Raw genomic sequence first — 21,773 nt, 5'->3', positions numbered from 1 at the left:
AATCGGAGGACGGGCTCATTGTAATGCATGGAATGGAATGAGAATTACAATGAGCCCATCCTTCGATGTCTACCTCCACCAGTCTCCCCTGAATCAGAGAAGTAATATAGTCTCTTTGATACTGTATTTTACTGTACCATAGATAGATTATGCTATAGAGACCTACTTATGAACAACATCATTTAATTGCACTATATTGGCAACCACATGAGGGCGCTGTAGTAAGAATATGGCCATGACATACTCTCCAAGCTAACTCCTATACATCAGATCTGGGCAAAAATATGTATTTTAACTGGTTTAAAATATTTGAAAAACTTGAGATGTGCTTGATTTAGCTCACCTTGCACTTCTGAGACTTGTGTGTTTCCATTGTGCCTGACCATTGAAATCAAGAATACCTCAAGTTTTTCAAGTATTTGAAAAATACGTATGTTGCCCAGGTCTGCTCTACATCCAATAGCTTAATGTAAAAAAAAAAAAAGAGAAAAAAAAGAAAAAAAAGAAGAAGCAAACCCAAGCGGAGCAAAATAATTTTATTGAATTGTTTCCACTCAGCTTTTCATATTATGGTTGCCACAGAACGTACAGAACATCATCTGCAGATGAGCAGACATCAACCATTGCCTCTTCTGTACAGCAGATTGTGAGCCCCTGTCAACCCCTACAGAATACAGTACCAAGACCAAACTATTGAAGCAAAACACAAATCTATGATTGTTTTAACAGTGGGCCATCTTAAAAAGATTGTACACTTTGCAGATTTGTGAAATGCAACTCACATTATGCGCTCAGCAGATATTAAAATAACAAAGTGCCATATAATGCCACCATATCATTTGTAATGGTGCATCGTTTTCATTAAATAAAACCGGGCTATCACAGAGGCTTTTAACAATGATGTAATGTAATGATGTATTATGTTGTATTTCACAAACATATAGAATTGTTTCACAGTTTGAATCAACTTAAGTCTTACTCACGGCGATTGAGAACGAGTGGCTCTCCTACAGCTCAATTAAATATAGGGTCAATAGAATAACTTGATAAATAAATACAATAATTAAAAGATATGACTACAACGCTATACAAAATGTAAGTCTGTTATCAAAATTTGAAAAAAAGCAATGAAATAGCATAACTGTTTTTTTTTTGTTTTTTTTAGAAACGTTAGTTCATTATTCACAACTACATCGATGGAGCAGTAAACATGTGGAATGCATTTGTCAACAAGTAGCGAGAGCTTTCCAGATGACCGAACGACAAAATAAATATTAATCATATTTAGAGAAGCTAAATAATAACATTAGCTTTGACACTTAAACATTATCGAGCACTAACATTATTGATTCAACCTGAATAAAAGGGGGGAAGTCTCCCCATCAAAACAGGGGAAATACTAGAGAAAAAATGGCGTGGAACGGAGAGGACGTGAAACATTCTATTAGAGTCGATTATAATTGTTCATAATCCATACATACAGGCACAGTTTGGGTGCATCCCAAATAGTCTAAAGAGGCATTTTCTCCTCTCCCTCATCTGCACTGATCTGATAATACAGAATAGGTGGGAGCAACATGGTGGGGAGTTTCTTTAACTATCCCATTATTTCCCAATTAGTGCAGATGTGGGGGGACAGGGAGAATGCTACCATAGAACATTGAGATACAGCCATGGTACACATTGAAAGTGATGAGATGACTTCTCCCCCATACAATTTGAGTGTGTATAGAAAAGCGCTATATAAATGCAATAAATGACTAAAGTTTGGAGGTATCTGAACCAAATGTGCTGTTTGTGCTCCATCACCCACACAGCTTTCTGTGGTACTTCCACACAAGCCCACCGGGTGGCGCTGCCGCTCGTACATTTATTCTCACTTGAATTCCCTGTGCTGAATATCTAAAAAAAGAATACTTCTACACTCACAGGACCTACACTTACAATGCAACGCAATAGGATACAGCCCTCATAAAGTCTTCAACATCCAAATGCTTTTGAAAGCATGCATTTAGGTAATACATTGAAATACAGATTGTGCATGTCTCTACAGCTACCATAGACAGTAGGTTATAATGTGCATTCAACCCGTGCTGAGTTATCCGACTCTTGACTATTTGGTCCATATTGTTGTACTGGAGTAAAATGCAGAGATCAAGTTGAGAAAGTCAGCGTGTGAACAAAACAGCAGACATTGTACACTACAACTGCACTGTCATTCGACTGCATGATGCACCATCATCGGAAGAACAACGACATTCCTCGCTGGTTAAAACAGGTGTAGGAATGAGCTTCCTACATTACCTGTGCACATGTCTCATGTGGTATGATGTGCTCATTGTCTTACAAGAGCTACATCATTCTGGCGTGATCCACGTTGCCTGAACCAGTGTGGCTGGAGTCATGCTATCTGTCGTCAGACAAGGATGACATGACTTCAGGTGGTTGATATAAATACCAATTTAAGATGGTGTATAGATAAGGAGAGTGGTGGATCGTATACAGTACAAGGAATACAAGGAACAGAGGACTATGGACTAAGAGCAAGATTAGGGTGAAGTTGCCCTCTATACTGGTCTTTCTTGGGTTATTTTGTGAGGTTTGGATTTGGGGAGGGTAAGCTGGCGTCAACCTATAGCGGTTAAGATTGTGTTGGAGTTCTCAGTCTACCTGTCTGTAAACAAATCATGTCCCTGCAACAACAACAAAAAACACTACAATATAAACATTACATTTATACATTATAATATACAATCCGAAGAAAAGGGAGATTTCAAGTAACCTCAGGAAACTTTGTGATGCGTTTGAGTACTCTACAGTAGGCCTCTACTGTAGAAATCTTGTTGACTCCTCTGTGCAGTAGAACGTTGTTGAACGACCTCTCGGTGCAGTAGAATGTTGTTGAACGACCTCTCGGTGCAGTAGAATGTTGTTTGACACGTCAGTACATTTTGGGTTAGATTGAGGTCTCATGGGAGAAGCTGACAGAAGATTCCAGCTTCACCCCATTAGTTGGCTTGTCTGAAGGGCACTCAGTAGGAATCTAGAACAGAAGAGAGAAAGATTGCCTTCATTACTTCCACTATTGTCACTTGATGAAGGGGAAAAGCCAACTAAATGTTACAGCCCTCATCTTGTTAATCAAACAAAGTAATCGTTTAGTCACAGTTTTAAAGTGCCATTGAAGCGGTGTTTCACCATAACAACATCATGCACAAGTACTTCTTGCTTGCCAATGCCCTGCCTACTAACATTCTTTGGACATCTTGGCAATGCTACTGGCAACTGGAGAGGCACTCTCAAACCTTCTTTTTTCATTGGAAGTGTGCATCTTCTGTCAATTGACTGCCAAGGAAACTGGCTCGAGGTTGGTTCCCCGGACACAGAACTAGACTAGCTACTCTTCATCCTCTATGGACATTCTCCACAGAAAGTGACCTTTAGTCCAGGAAGTGTCCAAGTAACCGCCTCTATAAGTCTGAGATGTATCTCCAGTCATTTGATTCTGACTCTCTGCGTGATCCAGATTCCCACTAGACACAGTTGCTGAGACTCTTCTGGACTCTTCTGTCTATGTTCTGTCTCCTCTGACTACCAGCCCTGACATGGTAGAATCTCATGAGATAGGTGAGGTTTCAAAATGGGCTTTGATTTGAGAGAAAACAAACATTTAAATGTGACCTCTGTGTGTGTGTGTGTGTGTGTGTGTGTGTGTGTGTGTGTGTGTGTGTGTGTCTTTCTCAAGGGAAGATGGAAGGAACGAGACTCACTGCTTGAAGAGTTTTGCTGTCGATGCCCAAGTTGACGTTATTTCTTTTGAGTTCAGATTTGATCAAGGCTGAAACAGACAGAGAAAATCGTCAAATGAGAGCCTAATGAGATGAAATATATACTACAGTAGAGTTGTTTTGCATATACTTTGCTTATAATTCCCATGATCTGGAATTGAATGTGCATCAGACAGATGAGACTAGAATAGTCTTAATGTGATGAGCACAATGCAACAGAGACCAGGTCCAACCGTACCGTTCTGATCTGATCCAGGGTCAGGCTCTTAAGAGTCTACTTATATGAATGTCAATGTCACTATGTGTCCATGTCAATACCAGGTGAATAGCTATCAGACTGTCAAACAAAGTGTAACTAGGTAGATAGGAAATAACACCATACAACAGCAGTGATCAGAAAAGCTTATCAAAACATATAGCAAGTTTCATACACAGATGCAAACACCACAGTGACCCAAGGAGCCTACAGTACCAAACCAACACAGTACAGTACAGGAGCCTACAGTACCAAACCAACATAGTACAGTACAGGAGCCTACAGTACCAAACCAACACAGTACAGTACAGGAGCCTACAGTACTAAAACTACACAGTACAGTACAGGAGCCTACAGTACTAAAACTACACAGTACAGTACAGGGGCCTACAGTACTAAAACTACACAGTACAGTACAGGAGCCTACAGTACTAAAACTACACAGTACAGTACAGGAGCCTATAGTACTAAAACTACACAGTACAGTACAGGAGCCTACAGTACTAAAACTACACAGTACAGTACAGGAGCCTACAGTACTAAAACTACACAGGGGCCTACATTACCTGTCAGCACGACGCCCAGGAGGATCCAGCCACAAAGGAAGAGGTTCCCAGCCTGATGACTGTAATCTGTAGTCAAACGTCCCTGGATTAACGTAAAAATAATCCCAAATATCTGAGGGGAGAGAGGGAGAGGGGGAGAGGGGGAGAGGGGAAGAGATGGGATGTGAGAAAAGCATACTGTGATCCATACATACTTTCCACCCACCTGGCAAAGCTAAACTTTTTAGTCCACAAAAAAAAAACTGAAAATAATGTATCTATCGGGTCATGTAATACATGTAATACATGTAATACCCTACTTTGAAGAGAGGACAGGACACATTACTGTCTGTCGTATAAGAACATACAGAGCAACATACTGCCCTAAAAAGGGAGACAGCCTAACCCTAACCTTAACCCTAACTACTGAAATGGCAAATTAGTCATTTTGTTCAACAATACGCTGACGAGGTTATTTCTTGAAGACAGACCACACCATACATGAAAAGACACACTTCTGGTAAATGCATTAGTAAATTCATATTTCTGGGGCTCACCTGTGCGAATGCATTGAGTAGGCCTGAGGACGTCCCTTCAGATTCAGGATAGGTGATCTCAACCCCAAACTCAAACCCGAGAGGCAGGTAACCAGTCATGAAGAACCTACAGAATGACCAACTGGTGTTAGCAACCCATAACAGCAGAGGGAGATCACAATACAGAACTCTTACAGAAACCTTATGTCATGTTCACAGAATAAAGACCATGTGTCAATGTTTATCCTAAAAACATCAAAGAGTAGTAGGAACAGATGTCAAATGCCAAGGGCACAGCATTTACGCGAAGCATCTTATTTCACTCTTCACCCCTTTATTTTCTTTTAAAAACTTCATTTTGATATCTCAATTTATATACATGTATGTTCCACATGTATGTGCCCTACTGCTGGAGCCCTGAAATAGGGGGAGTATGTTTAAAAAATTCTTTCCAATACTTGTGGAGGGTGCCGTATGTACAATGATGTTAACTCAATAAAAACAACAAAACTGCACAGCACATTTCAATGAGTAGCCCAGTGAGCCAGCCTTACCCCAGCAGCCCTGCAGTGAATGTGTGAGTGAGTGAATGAGTGAGTGAGTGAGTGAGTGAGTGAGTGAGTGAGTGAGTGAGTGAGTGAGTGAGTGAGTGAGTGAGTGAGTGAGTGAGTGAGTGAGTGCGTGTGCGCGTGTGCATGTGTATGCGTGCGTCTCATTGAAAGAGTGACCCACAGTGACCCACAGAGCCTTACCCAAGCGCCCCGGCTGTAAAGAAGACCAGTAAGATGCTGTTGAGGTCCAGGGTGAAGGTGAAAACCACCATACCGATGAACGACAGGACGTAGACCATCAGAGTGGTTATCCTAAGGACGAAAAGAGAGAGGGAAGGAGACAGGAATGGAGAGGGATGGAGGCACAGGACACACAATGTTAGTGTATAGCCATTGATACATTCTACACATTCTACACTGGGTTATCTGTTAGTTTTAGAATTCATTTGAAGATTTTACTGATAACGTTTAAGGCTCGGCTGGGTCTGGCACCAGACTATTTTTCGGACCTTTTAATCCCCTACGAGCCTCAGCGCAGCTGAGGGCCCCTGCTCTGGAATGACCTGCCTGAGGATATTAGGATAGCAAGATCAGTATTCTCTTTTAAATCTCTTCTTAAAACTCATTTTCATAGACTAGCCTTTAATTGATGCTGCCCTTATTCTTTTTAATGTTGTGTTTTTCTACTTTTATTTTTGTTTTTATTTGCATATCTGTTTTATCTATTTGTAAAGCACTTTGTAACATTGTTTTAAAAAAGGTGGTATATAAATAATATGTTTATTATTATTACACAGAGAGGCTCACAATTCATGAAAATCATTTTATTCATATTCATCCCCTGAATTTATAGAATTTAAACTTAAATTAACTGCAAGCCTGGCTCACAATTATAGACACGCTAGGGATGTACAACAACATTGTTTTGACTGTGTAACATGTTATCTCTCACTGTGGCACAAGTTGTAACATTGGTGATCTTAACCTTGAAAATGGCAATGAATATCTCTGGGACTTACACACAGCTACCTACTCCAGCATTAGCATATCCTGTACAAGTTGACTGTTGTTTTAACGCCCAGCCAACCCAGTTCCAGTAAGTAAACAAAACCACATCAGCCAGCTTCTCAAGAGGATAATCTGTTGAGCACCCAGTGACTTTCATGAAAATGAGCATGCTTAGCTATGTGAGAAATTGGCTCAAATCTTATTAGCCTGAGGTGAAAGTATTTACTGAGGTGAATTAAGGAGCGGGTTCTAACAAACCTGCACTATGGGAATCTGGACTGACAGGGTTTAGGATTCTGGGAATGTGCAGAACAGAATTTGGTTTGTTGAGTGAAAGGATGAACGCTAAAAACTCAGTTGTTGCCATAAATTACGGGATTTTGTGTCTCCAAAGCACTTCCTTTTCTAGTTGAAAATAACCACTTGTAAGTGAAACATATCTGGATTGTTATAGTACAATAACCATTATGCCTTAAGTTCCCCCTGAGAAAAGTAAAGTTATTGTATTTTATTCCAGTACTTTTGCCATTTATTTCCCTGTGTATCGCTACAGTGTTCTTGGGGACTGTACAGGTGCTACCTACTTGTAGGCTTTGGTATGATCCAGCCATAATCCACAGATGATGGAGCCTACCATCCCGGCGACCACTAGGGTGAGACCGATCCTGCCCGCATTCAGCTCCTGGTCCTGAGGGGAGAGGGTTCATGTTAGTGGGGAGTAGAGCATAATGCTTACTGTCACATTTAAAGACACAATCTGGAATTCAAACAACATCAAACAAGATGGTCTCTCCCAGCCCTTTTTTGGTAAACGTCTGAGGGATGGGGCTGGAGAAATGGAACTCTCAATGTCAATAGACAGAGCTGTGGATTCAACGACTGACCATCCATGAGACCACAATGACAAAGACAACAAAAGACAAAGACTGTTTATTGGCCATGCAATCAATTCTCATCAATTGTTGGAATGTGGTAATTTTTGGTGGGAGAGGGATGTTAAGTCATCAGACGTTTTACACTGAGAGAGGAGTACACTGGTTCACCCAAAGTTGTCTGCCTCTCAGGCCTGACTGCAGTGCATGAGTCCCAGGCATGCGTGAAAAATAGCTAATGACCAAATCACAGACAATGGACTCATGCCGACAATGTCTCAACTCCCATGTAAACAGCTCAGTCTCACTCCGTCAGAACAGAGTTTTCCATCAGCTCTTATCCTGTTTTACCCCTTTGACTTGACTTATCACTCAGTCTGAAGCAGTATACAAAGCTTTTACATCGCTTTGTCATCAACCTGTATGCTAATTGATTTGACGTGATCACTCACCATCACAGTTCCAAATGGTTGACCAGATTAGATTAGGGTTAGATTTCCAAATCATCTAAATCTTACTCCATACAATAAGGGATTTCATTTCAGATGATTGGAACATGCATTCTAGCGGTCACTCCTCTTACCTTGTAACACGCCAAAATCATCTGATTGAGAAGAGTCGACACTGAATAGAAAGAACCGGTCATGATACCTAGAAGAAAGGGGAAACACATCACATTGGTTTATTCATACTTAGTTTGAGCGAAATATTGAATCGGGTATTCATTAATTGAAGAAGTATTAATATGACTTTTAATTGTTGATTTAATTGTATTAGTATTCATTTGTATAATATATGTATTGTCTACCCACAAGTAAAATCATTTATATGAATTACATGTATTCCAGGAGAGGCTGGTGGAGGCACACATGTTTGATACCATTCAACATTCCATTCCACATTCCATTCCACATTCCATTCCATGCATTACAATGAGCCCGTCCTCCGATTTCTACCTCCACCAGCCTCTGTTTTTTTGTGGATATATGCGTGTATTATGAATACGTCTATTCATAATACACGCATAAATCCACAGAAAAACAGCTCAACATCAACAAAAAGATTCTCTCAATAACACATTTCATAAGGCATTACATAAACTGAGCGTAAATGACCAGGCTGAGCACTGGACAACCCGTGTGCCCTGGGGTGTGTGGGTTTAGGAGAGGGACTGATGTATCTCCATCTCGTAATGGAACAAATATCCCTGGGAAAAAAGCTGTGTAGGGCACAAAATTAAATATAACACAGCCATACAGCCACAATCACATCTAACACCGCCATACGACCACAATCACATGACAGGACAGACTTTAAGAAACAGCACCGACAAATAGTCAGGGTGTCCAGAGACCCTGAATGATTTAAGCTTTGGTTGAAACCTCAATGGCCCAACTCTGTATATGTATAATGGCTGTGTATGTATGTGTGTGTGTGTGTGTGTGTGTGTGTGTGTGTGTGTGTGTGTGTGTGTGTGTGTGTGTGTGTGTGTGTGTGTGTGTGTGTGTGTGTGTGTGTGTCTCACCATAACTGACAAGCAGCAGGACAAATGGTTTGTTCTTGAACAGGTTAATGATGGACTGTCTGTAGGAGTAGTCCTCAGGAGGGCTGTCTGGCAGGACCGCCTGGGCTTGACTGGGAGGTAGAGGAGGTCTGTCTTTTATGACTGCAGGTAAGAGAGAAGAGACACTGTCACCATCACATGACATTAGAATCAACATGCTACTTTTACGGCTTTACAGTCGATTGGAGAGTGTTTATTCCTGTCTCCTTAGGGGGGATCTAAAGCACTCAGTGTAAATGACTGCAATCGCTCACACACATGCATGCGCATTGCGCACGCACGCACACTCTCTCACACACACTCTCATTCACACACACACACACACACACCAAACTCATTGCCCTGTGCGCGCACTCATGCACTCACACACACACACACACACACACACACACACACACACACACACACACACACACACACACACACACACACACACACACACACACACACACACACTCCTGGCCTACAATGATATGTTTATATGGAGCATATACTGTACTAAGCCAGCAACTTGGACCAATAGAATTAGTTACTACAGTGATGTGCTATCCATAGGCAGTACATGACACACACAGGATCCCAGATGGCAGGTAACCGGGGTCTATTTACTCACCAATTACAGTCATGATGAATAGTACAGTGGACACTATGGCAGTGCCATAAAACATGATGCTTATGTTGTAGCCCATCAGCTCCATATCGTTCACAGTGTTAGGGACCAGGACAGGGGGGAGCAGGAAGCCGATGGCAGTCCCCAGCTAGGTAAGGGACAGACAACAACACAATTATGAATAATATTCAGTTCAAACATTGGCCTATGATTTGGGCCTATAATGTTCATTTCAAACACTGAACAATTTCAGTGGGTTAGGCCTATTATACAGCCATATACTACTGATATACTATATCAATGTATAATTCTAGCTCACAACATAATTATTACAGTATGTTATTGTAGGCCTAATTCATAAGCAGGTCCATATCTTTCCATCATACAGTGATACACACCTGGTTTCCCAGCACGGCTGTGGCACACGCTGTCGACACTTCCTTGGGACCGAACCATACCGATGCGATCCTGGAGGGCAACCCGAGGATAAACACTTGAGCTATGGAACATATTATCTGTGCGAACATGGTAACGCCGAACAGATTCGGAGACACGCTAGCGCATTTCAACCACGCCCCGATACAGTTCAACCCGGCGCCCATAAGAGCTGTCAATTTCAGTCCTTTTTTATCAAGTAACCACGTAGCGGGGAAGATCAGAGGCACATAGGTTACCATGTAGACGATTGACAGCCAGTCGACCTTGTCGCTGGTCACACCGTAGAAGTGGGTGAAGATGTTGGTGATGATGCTGTACTGGATCCATTGAAATGCGTTGACTAGGGAGCTGAGGCTGAACACTGCTAGAACGGCGAATCTCCTCCGGTAAAGCTTTGTTTCCAGACATTTCTCCTGCCCATTAGGAAGCATAGCCTGTTTCTCATCCGGAGGGATCTCTTGTTCTAGCGCCTTCGAGTCTACTTCAGTCGGATGGGACGCTCCATTCGGAAGGTCTGGATACTGGTCCCCGCTTGGGACTCCTCCGTTATCCACCGGCGACGGAGTTTTGCGAGCGGTGTCTATTTCGTCAGGTGCGTTGTCATGCAGCAGATGCCCCTGTACCAACTCGCCGGCCACCATGATGCTACGCCGACGTCGAGACGAAAGAGTGCCTATCTACCCTATGACAAGGAAGCACGTTTACGCAAAATAGGACAGAGACCTTATTCAGATGATACACGAGTGAGTTTTACGAGGAAGAGACATGATTGAAAGTATACTTATAAAAACAAGTCCATGTTCTATAGGCTTTCTATAGCCTTATTCTCCTGCGTTTTCTCCGACATCTGTAGCTCGCATGGTCTCCCCTACAGTGGTCTGTGTCCGTGCGGCTTTTGTGTTCGGTAGCTTGAGCAGCTCTAGTGAGTAGGGCAGGGCATCGGCATCAGACAGTTTACACATGGAGGCCTTCCGATGATGTATCGACCAATCACGACGCAGAGACAGTTCCTCCCGACAGTATTACGATCCCCAACAAATGAATGGATAAGTGGCGCACCCGGCAAGCGCACCACATCTCTAGGTAGTGTGTCCTTTATTAACAGTAAGAAGCTATGCTTCCATCATGTATGACTTTCAAGCAGGGTATTATTAAGTAAACGATGAAAATGCGGACCAGACGGATTTTTCCAAGGGGATAATAGGCTGTGCCGATGTTGAGAGCACACAAATGCCCACTATAGCCTATAATTTGATTAAAAGCAATGATGATTATCTTTTACTTGTAATATAAATGGAAAATAGGCATATATGTTATTTAAAAAGAGATTCATTGTGTATGTGGTACACAATTAATTTAATTGATAATTTTCTTTACCAGAAAAAAATACTAAAATTAAGATCTATGTCCGAATATCTTAAATGTTATGTTACTCGTGTGTTTGGGAATAGGGGGAGGCCTATCTGCACCTCTTAGGTGCACATATGGTCTACCCATTATCTGTCCCTAATCCTAATCTTAGTTTAACCTAGTGCGCCTACACTAACTGGAAGGTGTATCCTAGTGTACGTTTGTGTGACAGTCAATCTATATGAAACTAACCACTTCAGGCCAGTAGCAAGTTGTCCGAGTCCGTCCCTGCTTCAGCATTTTCGTTTAGTGTTGTTATTTGTGTTACATTTTTAAATTTGCGCTCAAGGTGCGCAGAGTTGAGGAAATAGCCAGGCTTACAACAAACACATTAAATATCAGTCTAATGTTAAAACATTTTTTTATTTTTTAACATGGACTAGAAATTAGACATTTGGAGGCGACACGCAGCTATCCAGATTTGCCACGATAAGGTCTAAAACATTTAGGGCCTCCGAAAGTAGCCTACCCTCCACATCGTCACAATTTATACTGTGGCGCAGGATACACGTTCTCATGTTTCAGGATCCATGGAAACCAAAGGGGAAGGGCGGCAGCGGCACAACAAAACGCTCATTACGCGCCACGTCTGTCATTATACGCGCAGAGATCTCCAACAATGTCAAAATCGAAAGAGGAAGCCCTATTCGAGTTGAATATGTGGAGAGAAACATGGTGTCGAGTAGAGGCAGACAGTAAGTTTTGGGAACGCGCCGAGAGGAGGCATTATGACTGTCATTTGCAGAACACCTGCGACTTCAAGTCACTGCAGGCAGTATGCCCGGAGGAGCGGTCCGATTGGATAGGACAGCAAACCCTAACCCTCAACAAACACCCAGAGAGAAAACACTTCGAAGAGAGTAGTAAGCATCTCAAATGTCATAAAAGATAACTGTTTCACCTTAGAAGAGCGAAGGAGGGAGGGAGGAAAGAGAAATAATAGTCCAGAATGAAAAGAGAGAGGGCGTGTCTGTCCTAGATATATAGTAACATTGTCCCATTTTTTTCCAGACAAAGCACACCTGGTGTGAAGCTGCAACCTGACCTGAGAGCCTACACCTTCAGCGGCCTTGACTATTTCTGAAATAAATGGTACTAGGCCTAATATAGAAGTGTCAATCACCAAATTACCTTTGAGCATTTTATTTCCCAATTCCTTTTCATTTACAGAGACAACAAAAAGAAAATCAAAAGTCGCTGTTACAGTGAGTGAGTTTGTATTACTCTTGTCCTTTAATTCTAGGGAACAATCTGAGAGCGTTTTCTGTGGTAGCCTGGAGAACTGTCTGAGGTGTGATACCTTTTACCTGGGCTATGTACTCACAGACCAGAGATATGTTCTTGGGTTCATTTCTTACCTACAGGGAAGGGACAGATAAGACAAGATGTTCAGACATACACAGATATAATAGGCAGCTGCTTTACAGACATTTGCATTTCAAAGGACCACCCACATGTTTATCCGGTCCTAGGGCAGGAGAGTCGGTCTCCAGACAGATGTGTTCCAACGGAATCTGTTTGATCAGCTTGGCCCTCTGTTATAACGTAGTAACAACACAGTTATAAGAGTTAGCTTATCAACTGAATGTTATGAAAGGGACAGTACTGCCCAGCAGGTACTGCCCATAACAAGCACTGATAAACAAAGCATGGCAAAGCTGTTATTACAGAAGTGTAAAAAACAGTTATAACAAACATTAAAATGGTGTCAAAAACACCATGTCAAATATCCCTTGGTCTCCAGTCAAATGAAACAAAGTTCAGAGTTTTATGCTTTGTAGAAATGCACACTGGGACGTTTTTGTCCTAGTAAAAGTCACCGAAAGATTACATTCATCACATGAACCTGAGCCATGAGCTGAACACATGCATGTCCAAAGACCACAGTGTAAAGCTACGGATATTTCAAGGCAATGACAACATACTGTTGCTGACTACACAATACCTATACTGTTGGGGCCAATTCAGCTCAGTTCCATCAATTCAAAGTTCAAAGTTAATGGTGCAATATGTAACATTCAAGCGTTCTAATGGTTTTAATGACTGTGTAAAATCGATAACAATCAGCGAATAAGATCTCTTAAAAGAAATATTTAATTTACCATCGCTTTTGTGGTCTCAAAAAGCGCTTTCTAAAATGGAGTGTCAGGTGTAACCCTCGATTTGTATACAAACAAACATGTTACTGGCCAAAGGTGTTCTAGGGGAGGGTTCTCGGGGATGTTCACCTTTCTCTCTGGTGGCTGGGTGCCTCGTCCAATCAAGCACGCAAGCAGAAACACAACAGCTACTGACACTTCAAGTCCATTTCAGGGGGTTACATTATTAATAAGGAGGATGTTCGCTGGGATGACCAGAGGTGGCAGATTTCCAACAGATTTACGGCCTGCTCCGTGAATTCAAGAATTAAAAATCATGAGAAAAATCCCAAATGTAATTTCAATTCACTTCCTGAATTGACGGAAATTAAACAGAATTGACCCCACGCCTTGAAAGAAGTTCAATTGAGGATGATTATGGAATATTATGATATGGATATGGATCTTGGATGATTATGGATGATTACAGATTAATGGCAAACTGCCTAGCCCACCTGTTGGTCTCTGCAGGCAGCAGGAGGGAAGGAGAAGTAGTACCCTGCCTGCACCCCCTCCATGGCCACCGAACACTTCCCTGCAAAGTTGTGTAGTAGAGCTCGGCTGATACCTGAGAGATGATTTAACATGACATATGATCAAAGTCAGCCCTCAGCTGTTTCTTTAAAGACATGATTACAATTTTGAAAGTAGAAAAAATATCACATAGCAGTTTTCTGCTACATAGGGATAGTTTGCAACTAAAATCAGAGCGATTGGATTTGGCTGGAGTAAGCCTTTAATAACTCAACATGAAACCCATAAAGTTATGTTTTTTATGGGGTATTTCCTCTTATGCAATCCTGGTTTAAGACACCCACCCTGCTCTCTCAGTGTTGCTATGGCGACCTTTGCCGCTGACCTGGAGTGGATGTTCCTGTGTCAGAGAAGAAATGAACACATCAGTTATTGCGCAACATGACATAATATTCTCGTATCCCATTCCAGGAAGACATTCCTTTTAAAGCCCTTATAATACCCCTGTTAAGGATTGTAGGACACTGCACAGCCCTTTCCCAAGGTTGGATAACATGGGTTATGTTGCGTCTTCGGCTAGCACATAATAAGACCCAAGACAACATTGTTCCTGTCTTGGACCAGGTCTCTCTTGAAAAATAGATTTTATATCAATGAGACAAGATCATTTACACATCTTGTTAAATAAAGGTTAAATAAATAAACTCACACTGGCAGATCCAGCTCCTTGGATATTTGCAATTGTTTGGTGAAAATGACCAACTGTTCCACGCGATCCTGCGCAGTGGGGGCATACCAAGGTGTGAAGTCAAGACCAATCTGAAATCAAAAGAAGACAGAGTTCAACCTAATTCTAAAATCAAAAAGATATCAGACATTATTAACGTAATATCCCACAATACTGTCTGGGATTCAGTTCTCTCTGGTCATTTCTATTATATTATTAGCAATACTAGGCCTACTTTTTGATTAATTTGTCTATCGCATAGCAATTAGCAAGTGTCTATCAAATACTACAAGTTTAGAGAACATAGCAGCACTAAATCAATTTACTGAGAATAGGTAACCCTAGTGGTAATCTGAACTGGGCAGTGCAAAGCAGAGCACAACTTGTTGTAAACCAGTGACACCATCTTATACTGGTGTTGTTTATGGAATAGAGGGAAGTCACTCCTTAATGCATAATCTCAGATCAGTTTAGTGTTTTCCCCCATTACGGGTTAGTGTTAGGATTTGGGGAGGGGAAGCTGATCCTAGGTCATTGTCTAGAGGGCGACTGCACCCCAGAGCGTATCGTTCTCTGGCAGCCATGTTGACTTCGTCCTAACACCGGCCCTCTGAGTTCCACAAAATTAACTTTGTGAAACAATGCCTTCTGACAGACATGCATTCCTTCCAAAAGCTCATGCAAGGGATATACATCATTTAGGGTATTAGTGGGCAGGGAGAAGTGTTGGCGATTTAAGAGGTTATTCTAATAAGAGTTCACATTCAGCTTAGCAGTGGGAGCTGAACCTTGTTAATAAGCCTAATCCTTTTTGCTTTACAGAAGTCACATCAACTCATATAGTTGTTACACAGGGACAGGACACATGTGTGTACTATGCATGTTTCAGGGTCAGACAGCTTCACTGAACAGTATATAAGTGGTAATGGGGGTAGATACATACCTCCCCAACTGCAACAATGTCATCTCTGTACTTCTGGAACAAAGGCAAGGCAGGCTCCAAGTCCTGACATAATAACAGATGTTTGAAAGTTAAGCATGATTGTTTCATGATTTATCCTGAGGGAGACCAACCTGAGGTGCGTTCAACAAGGCTTGCGAATGTTAGCTAATGCACCTCAGATGTTCTAGTGTTATCATTAATGTACACTGTATTGACCATAATATCTCACACCTAACATCTGTCTCTTGTGTGTTTGATCCCTGTTACCTGAGTTTCTTTGAACTGTTATCAAAGAAAACGTTTGTACCTGGGTCTTCACACTGTGCTGGTCCTGGGAGCCACAACCCTGGACAGGGTGGATGCCAAAACATGGTGCAACCAGATCTGGGTAGCTGCAAAGAACAACAGTAAAACTAACTCAAAGACAACATTTATGAAAACAGCTTCTCTTGTCTCACAGTATACTACACAAACAAGAGAACTATCTCTTGAAAATAAACCTCCATGTGTTAGGAAGGTTCTGTCAAGAGCTGCTGGATGCCCATGGGAACATTGTGTTATGGCGTTTAACAATCCCTAATTTATTCCATATGTAGGTGACTCTGAACGTTAACATGGAAGCAGGATATCCAACGGTTCTGTTCTTGAGCAAATTAATGGCCAATACAGTTTACTTAATAGAGGCATATTCTAGAATATAATCATTAAGATTGTTAATACCTATTATGAGCAATTTGGAGAATTATACAGACCTTTTATACAACTGGATAACTCTTTCAAACTCACTCGCCTTCTCTGTGACTGAGATGAGTGTTTTAACTCCAGCCTGGAATGGCACATAAGATAAAGCATCATGTAAACATTCTGTATTAGTCCATTTTCTAATGGAATAGTATCAGCAGCAAATGTGGAAAATCTCCATCATTGAGGCTTCTGTAGTGTTAGGGTATTTGTGATTTCATGCAAATATTTCTATTAATTGAATCAGCATGGAAATAATGACATTTGATATATGGTCCTAACCTCTTTGGTCCTCTTGATCACATCTTCTAAATCCTGCAGAATAAATACATGCATTGCCATCATAGAATAGACATGCAGGCATGATTATAAGTCATACTCAAATGAGGAGCGTGTTGTCATATATGCTTGAACGTTATCATGTGACCTTTATCCTTAGCCTTATGACTCATTCAAGTTTCAGAATTGCACGAAACTATACCTATCTTCTGGTGGACACAGCAGTCACGCAAGAATTTGTAAAGGTTGCACGTCTGGCAACACAACTAATCTGCGTGGCCGGTCATGTAACAGCTGTTCTTAAATCTATAACATGATAAACGTATTTGGTCAGCGTACCTCGTCATATTCACTGGCTGAGATGTGGCAGTGACAGTCAACAAACCCACCATCCATTGATATCACGTGGAACGTTTTGTAGACGGTTTCTAGTCGACGCTTTTACTGGTCTGACCACAAGTTCGACTTCCGCTTCCTGGTTACTACGGTGACATTTGAAACAGTTGGCGCTAAAGATGGATCTGAAAACAGATGAAATTGCAAGCATGAAGAAAGAAGAGGATTATAGGGTGAAGCTGACTTCGAAAACAATTGTTGTCGAGCAAATAAAGAAGTACAAAGAACTGCTAAAGAAGATGTTAGATGGCCAAACTCAGATACCCGAAGAAGCTAAGCAACTATTACTGCAAGAGTTGCTAACGGTGGGTCGACAATGCACCGCCATGGATTGTTTACATCTTGGGAGGACTAACGACGTCAACGACGAGTTTGCAATTCTATCGTGCAAGATTTGCTAGATATCTTGAATGTTTTTAGCTACACGTATTTGCTATTTGTTTTGTTTTGATAGAGTGTGTGTAAAGTCTGTGTCTGTCATTCACAACGAAGCTCCATCAACAACTAATGCAGCAGGTTGACACAGCTTGTGATGCTTCTAGCTAACTGGTCTCTTTTATATTTAACTTTTCAGAACTTCGAGACAGCTGTACAAGAGAATGTGTTAATCAACGGCGTGCCATGGGAGGATGCTCCTGATGAGACGGGTGAGGATCTCCTGGTTGTATTCCTCTATTCTGTCTAAACACTCGGCCTCCATTAACAAATCAACCCAATACATCTATGTAGTGTAGACATCAACCACATACCATTTCCATAACTGTTCCCTTTTGATCAGAGATTGAAACTCATTCTAGATAAGATATTGAATCTGTTAAAAAAGAATAATAATCTATCGTCATGTAGGCCAGTTAGAAACAACAAACCTCTCTTGCTTGAACATAATATTCAAGAGCTAGAAATGTAGCACTAGTACTGTAAACGTGAGGTCAGGCTGTTAATGTGATTCTCACTAAGCAGCTGGAGGCACAATAGAACAGCGATGTAAGGATTATTCAGTGAGGGAGGAGAAACTTGAAGATGTCATTGGTGAGTTGCTATCAACTAAGAATAGGCTACTGAGATGAATGAGCTAGTGAAAGCTTTTGATTGGAGTGTATGGCGAGTAGACTATCTTTTGTTGAAATATCCTGTTTTTATGTTACCCAGAAACAATTGCCCCTTTGAGTTTGAATCACGTTAACATAGTTGATTTGATCTCAACATAATCTGTTATGAAAATGTCATCTTGGACGTCACATCTGTATGACACTGTTTCCTTTGGCCCTCTAGAAGATGAAAGCAGTGCACTTGACAACCTGTTGGATGAGAACATTGTAGAAACCACTCGGAAACGCCGTAAATATCCAAAAGAAATCTTGCCCCATGTCGTACACTCACTGAAGGCAGAGCGCAAACTTATGGTGTGTATATTCCTGTTTTATTGAATGTTTTTGATTTTATTTTCTGCCTCAAACCAGTAAGGATTACACAACCATTCGGTGTCACTCTCATATTGTATTTTGACATTTAGTACATTTGTACCATAACTGACTAAGCTCTCTAACTCTGTTTTTAGGGCATGTATGAACAAGTGGTGAAGCCACAAGAAGTGGGAAAGGATCCAGTTCAAGGTAAACCCTCACACAAATCAGTTGGACACTCGAATTGGCACCTGATAGATTCTTGTCAGCCTTACCGGCTTTGCAACTCTGTTTGACTGTCAACTACAAACTCTCTCTCTCTCTCTCCCTCGTTTCAGAGACCATCATGACAAACCTGTCAGACTCTGCACCCAGGGTATTCAAACAAGCCAGTGCAGTGATGAAGGTAACACGACTGAGTGATTCTGTCTCCACTCTCCACTCCCTGTCTCTTCCATGAATGGGGATTAATGCAATACTGTAGTATACATTGACACCTGTCACCTGTTTTATGTTGTACCAAGCGTTAAAGCGTGTGTGTGTGTGTGTGTGTGTGTGTGTGTGTGTCCAGTCTCTCCAGGCACTGCAGCAGCGGGCGGAGGGTCTGAGGCAGGTGTTGGACATGCGTCCCACAGCAGAGTCCCTGGAGGTGCACAGAGAGGTGTTCGGCCACGTCCGGCCCCACGGGGCAGGGGAGGGCGTGGCCCTGCTCCCGTCCCCGGGCAGAGCCGCCCTCACCAGACAGCCTATCAGGAGAGCTGTAGAGGAGATGGAGGCCAGGAGCAGCTACGCCCCTGCCCTGAAAAGACTAGCCATTTCAAACTGCTGTGACAAGCCAGAGTGAAAGACATGAATACCAAAAATGCCCCTGATCATGGGAAAATATATACTTGCTTGTTTTTGATTCGGAAAGCGATACTGTCCTGTTCCTGTTCTGCATAGTGTGTGTAGATGCAGCTGGTGATACAATAGCGCCCTCTCATGATGGACAATGGGGATTGCACCTGGTATTTCAGCATTGCCAGTACTGTAGGTGGTACCATTGACAGTGGAGAACAATAGGGTGTTTCTTATCATTTTCTTTTCCTTTTTTTTCTACAGTAGGCCTATGTCTTGTTTGTAGATATATGTACAAATTGACTTTAATACCTTTTTTATGTGGTTATAATCTGAAAAGCTGTATAAGAATCTACAGTAATCTATAATCTATAGTAAAAAGTATAGCTTTTTACGTCGATATACTTTTTCCATAACAATTTTGCGGAACCGTGACCTCATTAGTAGGCTATAACCTATACAGGGCTGTGGTAATCTGCTTTACTGCATATGAGAATGTACTTGTGTGAATAAGTTGTTACAGCCACATAGTAACGTAACGTTCATAACATTTGACAAAATGGCAATGTCGAGCTTTTGTCGTCTATACAAGGAAATTAACCAATTGGTGATGCGGGCATTTAAAGTTGATGTTTACCATTGTGTGAGCATTTAGAATAAGGTATAAAAAAACAACTTTATTGTTTTTATGAATGATGGATGTCATCTGTGTGCAACAAAGCTTATGTATATTTCACATAGGCGACGTAGACATTCTCTCGAGTCCAGTGTACCCAAATTGTCATCACGGAATCCAGAATCTCATTTGGAGAGTCTGATTTGGTGAGACACGCTTTATTTGCTTGGAGATTGCGCCCCCACCTGGACGGATGGTGTGGTGTCTGTTCGGGTGTAATTAACCACGTGACTTCAGAGAAATTGTCAAGGCGATTTTCAGTGAAGCTGTCAATATCGCGTGATTAAGTGAAACTGTCACTCACCGTATCTGTAACCCTCACTTCTGTACGTATCTCTTATATCTGACTTGCTGTATCTGAAATAAAACGTTTCAAACACGACGTGATTTGACGTTTGATGTAGTCATCCATGTAGGTGTAGTCGCGCCAGGGATGTCTGACAGCGATATTTCTAGCGGTTTTCAGCTCAGGGACGATGAAAATGGTTTTATGTTCCTAGGATGCGAGGTAAGTTTCCCCGTAGGCCTGCGAGATGAAATAGTCGGCTACCTGTAAAGCTACCTTGATTCATTCTTGGATTTAACTTTTATTTTGATTCAATTGAATCAGTGACATTACGTGTAAAGCACTTTTCATGTCATGTTCTCAAGATCTGGCCCAGAAATAACCCATGAAATCATGAAATGCTGTTGTCTGTCTGTCTGTCTGTGCGTACGTACGTGTGCCATACCTGTCTTGCAGAGCTCGGATGATGATGAGAAGAGACTGAAGAGGAGAGAGAAGAACAGAGTGGCAGCACAAAAGAGCAGAAAGAGACAGACCAAGAGAGCTGACGAGCTGCATGAGGTCTGTGTTGACACCCTCACTTAAAGTGCACCGAACCTCAGCACAACACATACTGCGAAAGGAATGGGACTTCTGGCCTTTTCTGAATTGCGGTGCCTTGATATTTCAACTAAACCACTAAATATCCCTTAGAAATCTATTGATGGATATGTCACTGTATTACTATTGTTACTGCGGTGGGTAAGAGTGACACACATTGTCTTGCAACTATGTATAAAATGTGCTACACCAATAAAGTTTGATGAATTGATTGAGAGAGATATCTGAACCTATATGGTCCCCGTCTCCCGCCAGGCGTACGAGTGTCTGGAGGAGAAGAACAGCCGTCTGAAGAAGGAGGTGCAGCTCCTGTCAGAGGAGCAGAGATGTCTGACCGAGGCCCTCAAAGCCCACGAGCCCCTGTGTCCCTTCATGCACTGCACTGCTGCTGCAGCGAGAGGGATGGGGCCCAGGGATGCTGAAGGGACCCCTGTGAGCCTACCCAGATAGGACCTCCACACACCTGGGCCCCACGGAGCAGGATCTATCAACCTGTGAGCTGGTGCTGAACCTTCTGTTCTTAGAGTTATGTCATCCTGTTCATAAAAATAGTCTGAAAAGGAAAGGGGTTGTGTACATTTAAGGCTATATCATCGTTGTACTGTTTGAAATGTTATATAGGGAGGAAAAGTGCCCCTGTTTGTTTTTTTGTGGGCAGGTGTGTGTGAGTGATGACATTTCATGGGTATTTTTTA

General features: G+C 41.9%; 4 protein-coding genes across 4 annotated transcripts in view; 2 read left to right on the top strand and 2 right to left on the bottom strand.

Annotated features, from left to right (window-relative positions):
* Nucleotides 1-526: 526 nt before the first annotated feature.
* On the bottom strand, nt 527-12,198 carry flvcr1 (FLVCR choline and heme transporter 1). The gene is made up of 10 exons (XM_083688508.1): nt 10,129-12,198; nt 9,734-9,878; nt 9,082-9,222; nt 8,140-8,207; nt 7,269-7,372; nt 5,878-5,988; nt 5,147-5,252; nt 4,611-4,722; nt 3,771-3,838; nt 527-3,043 (listed from the first exon to the last, which is right to left on the bottom strand). The coding sequence occupies exons 1-10, from the start codon at nt 10,807-10,809 to the stop codon at nt 2,957-2,959; spliced, it is 1,623 nt and encodes a 540-aa protein (XP_083544634.1). The 5' UTR covers nt 10,810-12,198; the 3' UTR covers nt 527-2,956.
* A 408-nt stretch (nt 12,199-12,606) lies between these two features.
* Nucleotides 12,607-17,276, bottom strand: tatdn3 (TatD DNase domain containing 3; the record flags this gene model as incomplete). The annotated part of the gene is made up of 10 exons (XM_083688509.1): nt 12,607-12,936; nt 13,033-13,113; nt 14,172-14,284; nt 14,535-14,590; nt 14,900-15,009; nt 15,861-15,923; nt 16,168-16,252; nt 16,613-16,686; nt 16,884-16,916; nt 17,220-17,276. The coding sequence occupies 10 exons, from the start codon at nt 17,274-17,276 to the stop codon at nt 12,799-12,801; spliced, it is 810 nt and encodes a 269-aa protein (XP_083544635.1). The 3' UTR covers nt 12,607-12,798.
* A 124-nt stretch (nt 17,277-17,400) lies between these two features.
* On the top strand, nt 17,401-19,523 carry nsl1 (NSL1 component of MIS12 kinetochore complex; the record flags this gene model as incomplete). Its single annotated transcript, XM_083689505.1, has 6 exons — nt 17,401-17,581; nt 17,851-17,923; nt 18,549-18,679; nt 18,835-18,889; nt 19,018-19,085; nt 19,251-19,523. Exons 1-6 carry the CDS (start codon nt 17,426-17,428, stop codon nt 19,521-19,523), a joined length of 756 nt encoding a protein of 251 aa, XP_083545631.1. The 5' UTR covers nt 17,401-17,425.
* Nucleotides 19,524-20,563: 1,040 nt separating this feature from the next.
* Nucleotides 20,564-21,773, top strand: part of batf3 (basic leucine zipper transcription factor, ATF-like 3) — a 1,448-nt gene continuing 238 nt past the window's right edge. Inside the window, exons 1-3 of the mRNA XM_083689506.1 lie at nt 20,564-20,700; nt 20,935-21,039; nt 21,334-21,773. The exon at nt 21,334-21,773 is cut by the window's right edge and continues 238 nt beyond it. Of these exons, the coding sequence (XP_083545632.1) occupies nt 20,626-20,700; nt 20,935-21,039; nt 21,334-21,528 (375 nt within the window). The 5' untranslated portion in view covers nt 20,564-20,625 and the 3' untranslated portion in view covers nt 21,529-21,773. The remainder of the gene's footprint in view (nt 20,701-20,934; nt 21,040-21,333) is intronic.

This window comes from Argentina silus (genome assembly GCF_951799395.1).
Source record: "Argentina silus genome assembly, chromosome: 17".
NCBI classification, from domain to species: domain Eukaryota; kingdom Metazoa; phylum Chordata; class Actinopteri; order Argentiniformes; family Argentinidae; genus Argentina; species Argentina silus.
The sequence above is the reverse complement of the archived record's forward strand: the minus strand, read 5'-3'. Positions and strand labels throughout refer to the sequence as shown.

Excerpts from the sequence above, each read along its gene's own strand:
- flvcr1 (XM_083688508.1), bottom strand. The coding sequence starts at position 10,809 with ATGGTGGCCGGCGAGTTGGTACAGGGGCATCTGCTGCATGACAACGCA. Across the intron at positions 9,879-10,128 it reads CAGCCGTGCTGGGAAACCAG|CTGGGGACTGCCATCGGCTT; the intron begins GTGTGTATCACT and ends TCCCTTACCTAG. Across the intron at positions 7,373-8,139 it reads TGATTTTGGCGTGTTACAAG|GACCAGGAGCTGAATGCGGG; the intron begins GTAAGAGGAGTG and ends CTCTCCCCTCAG.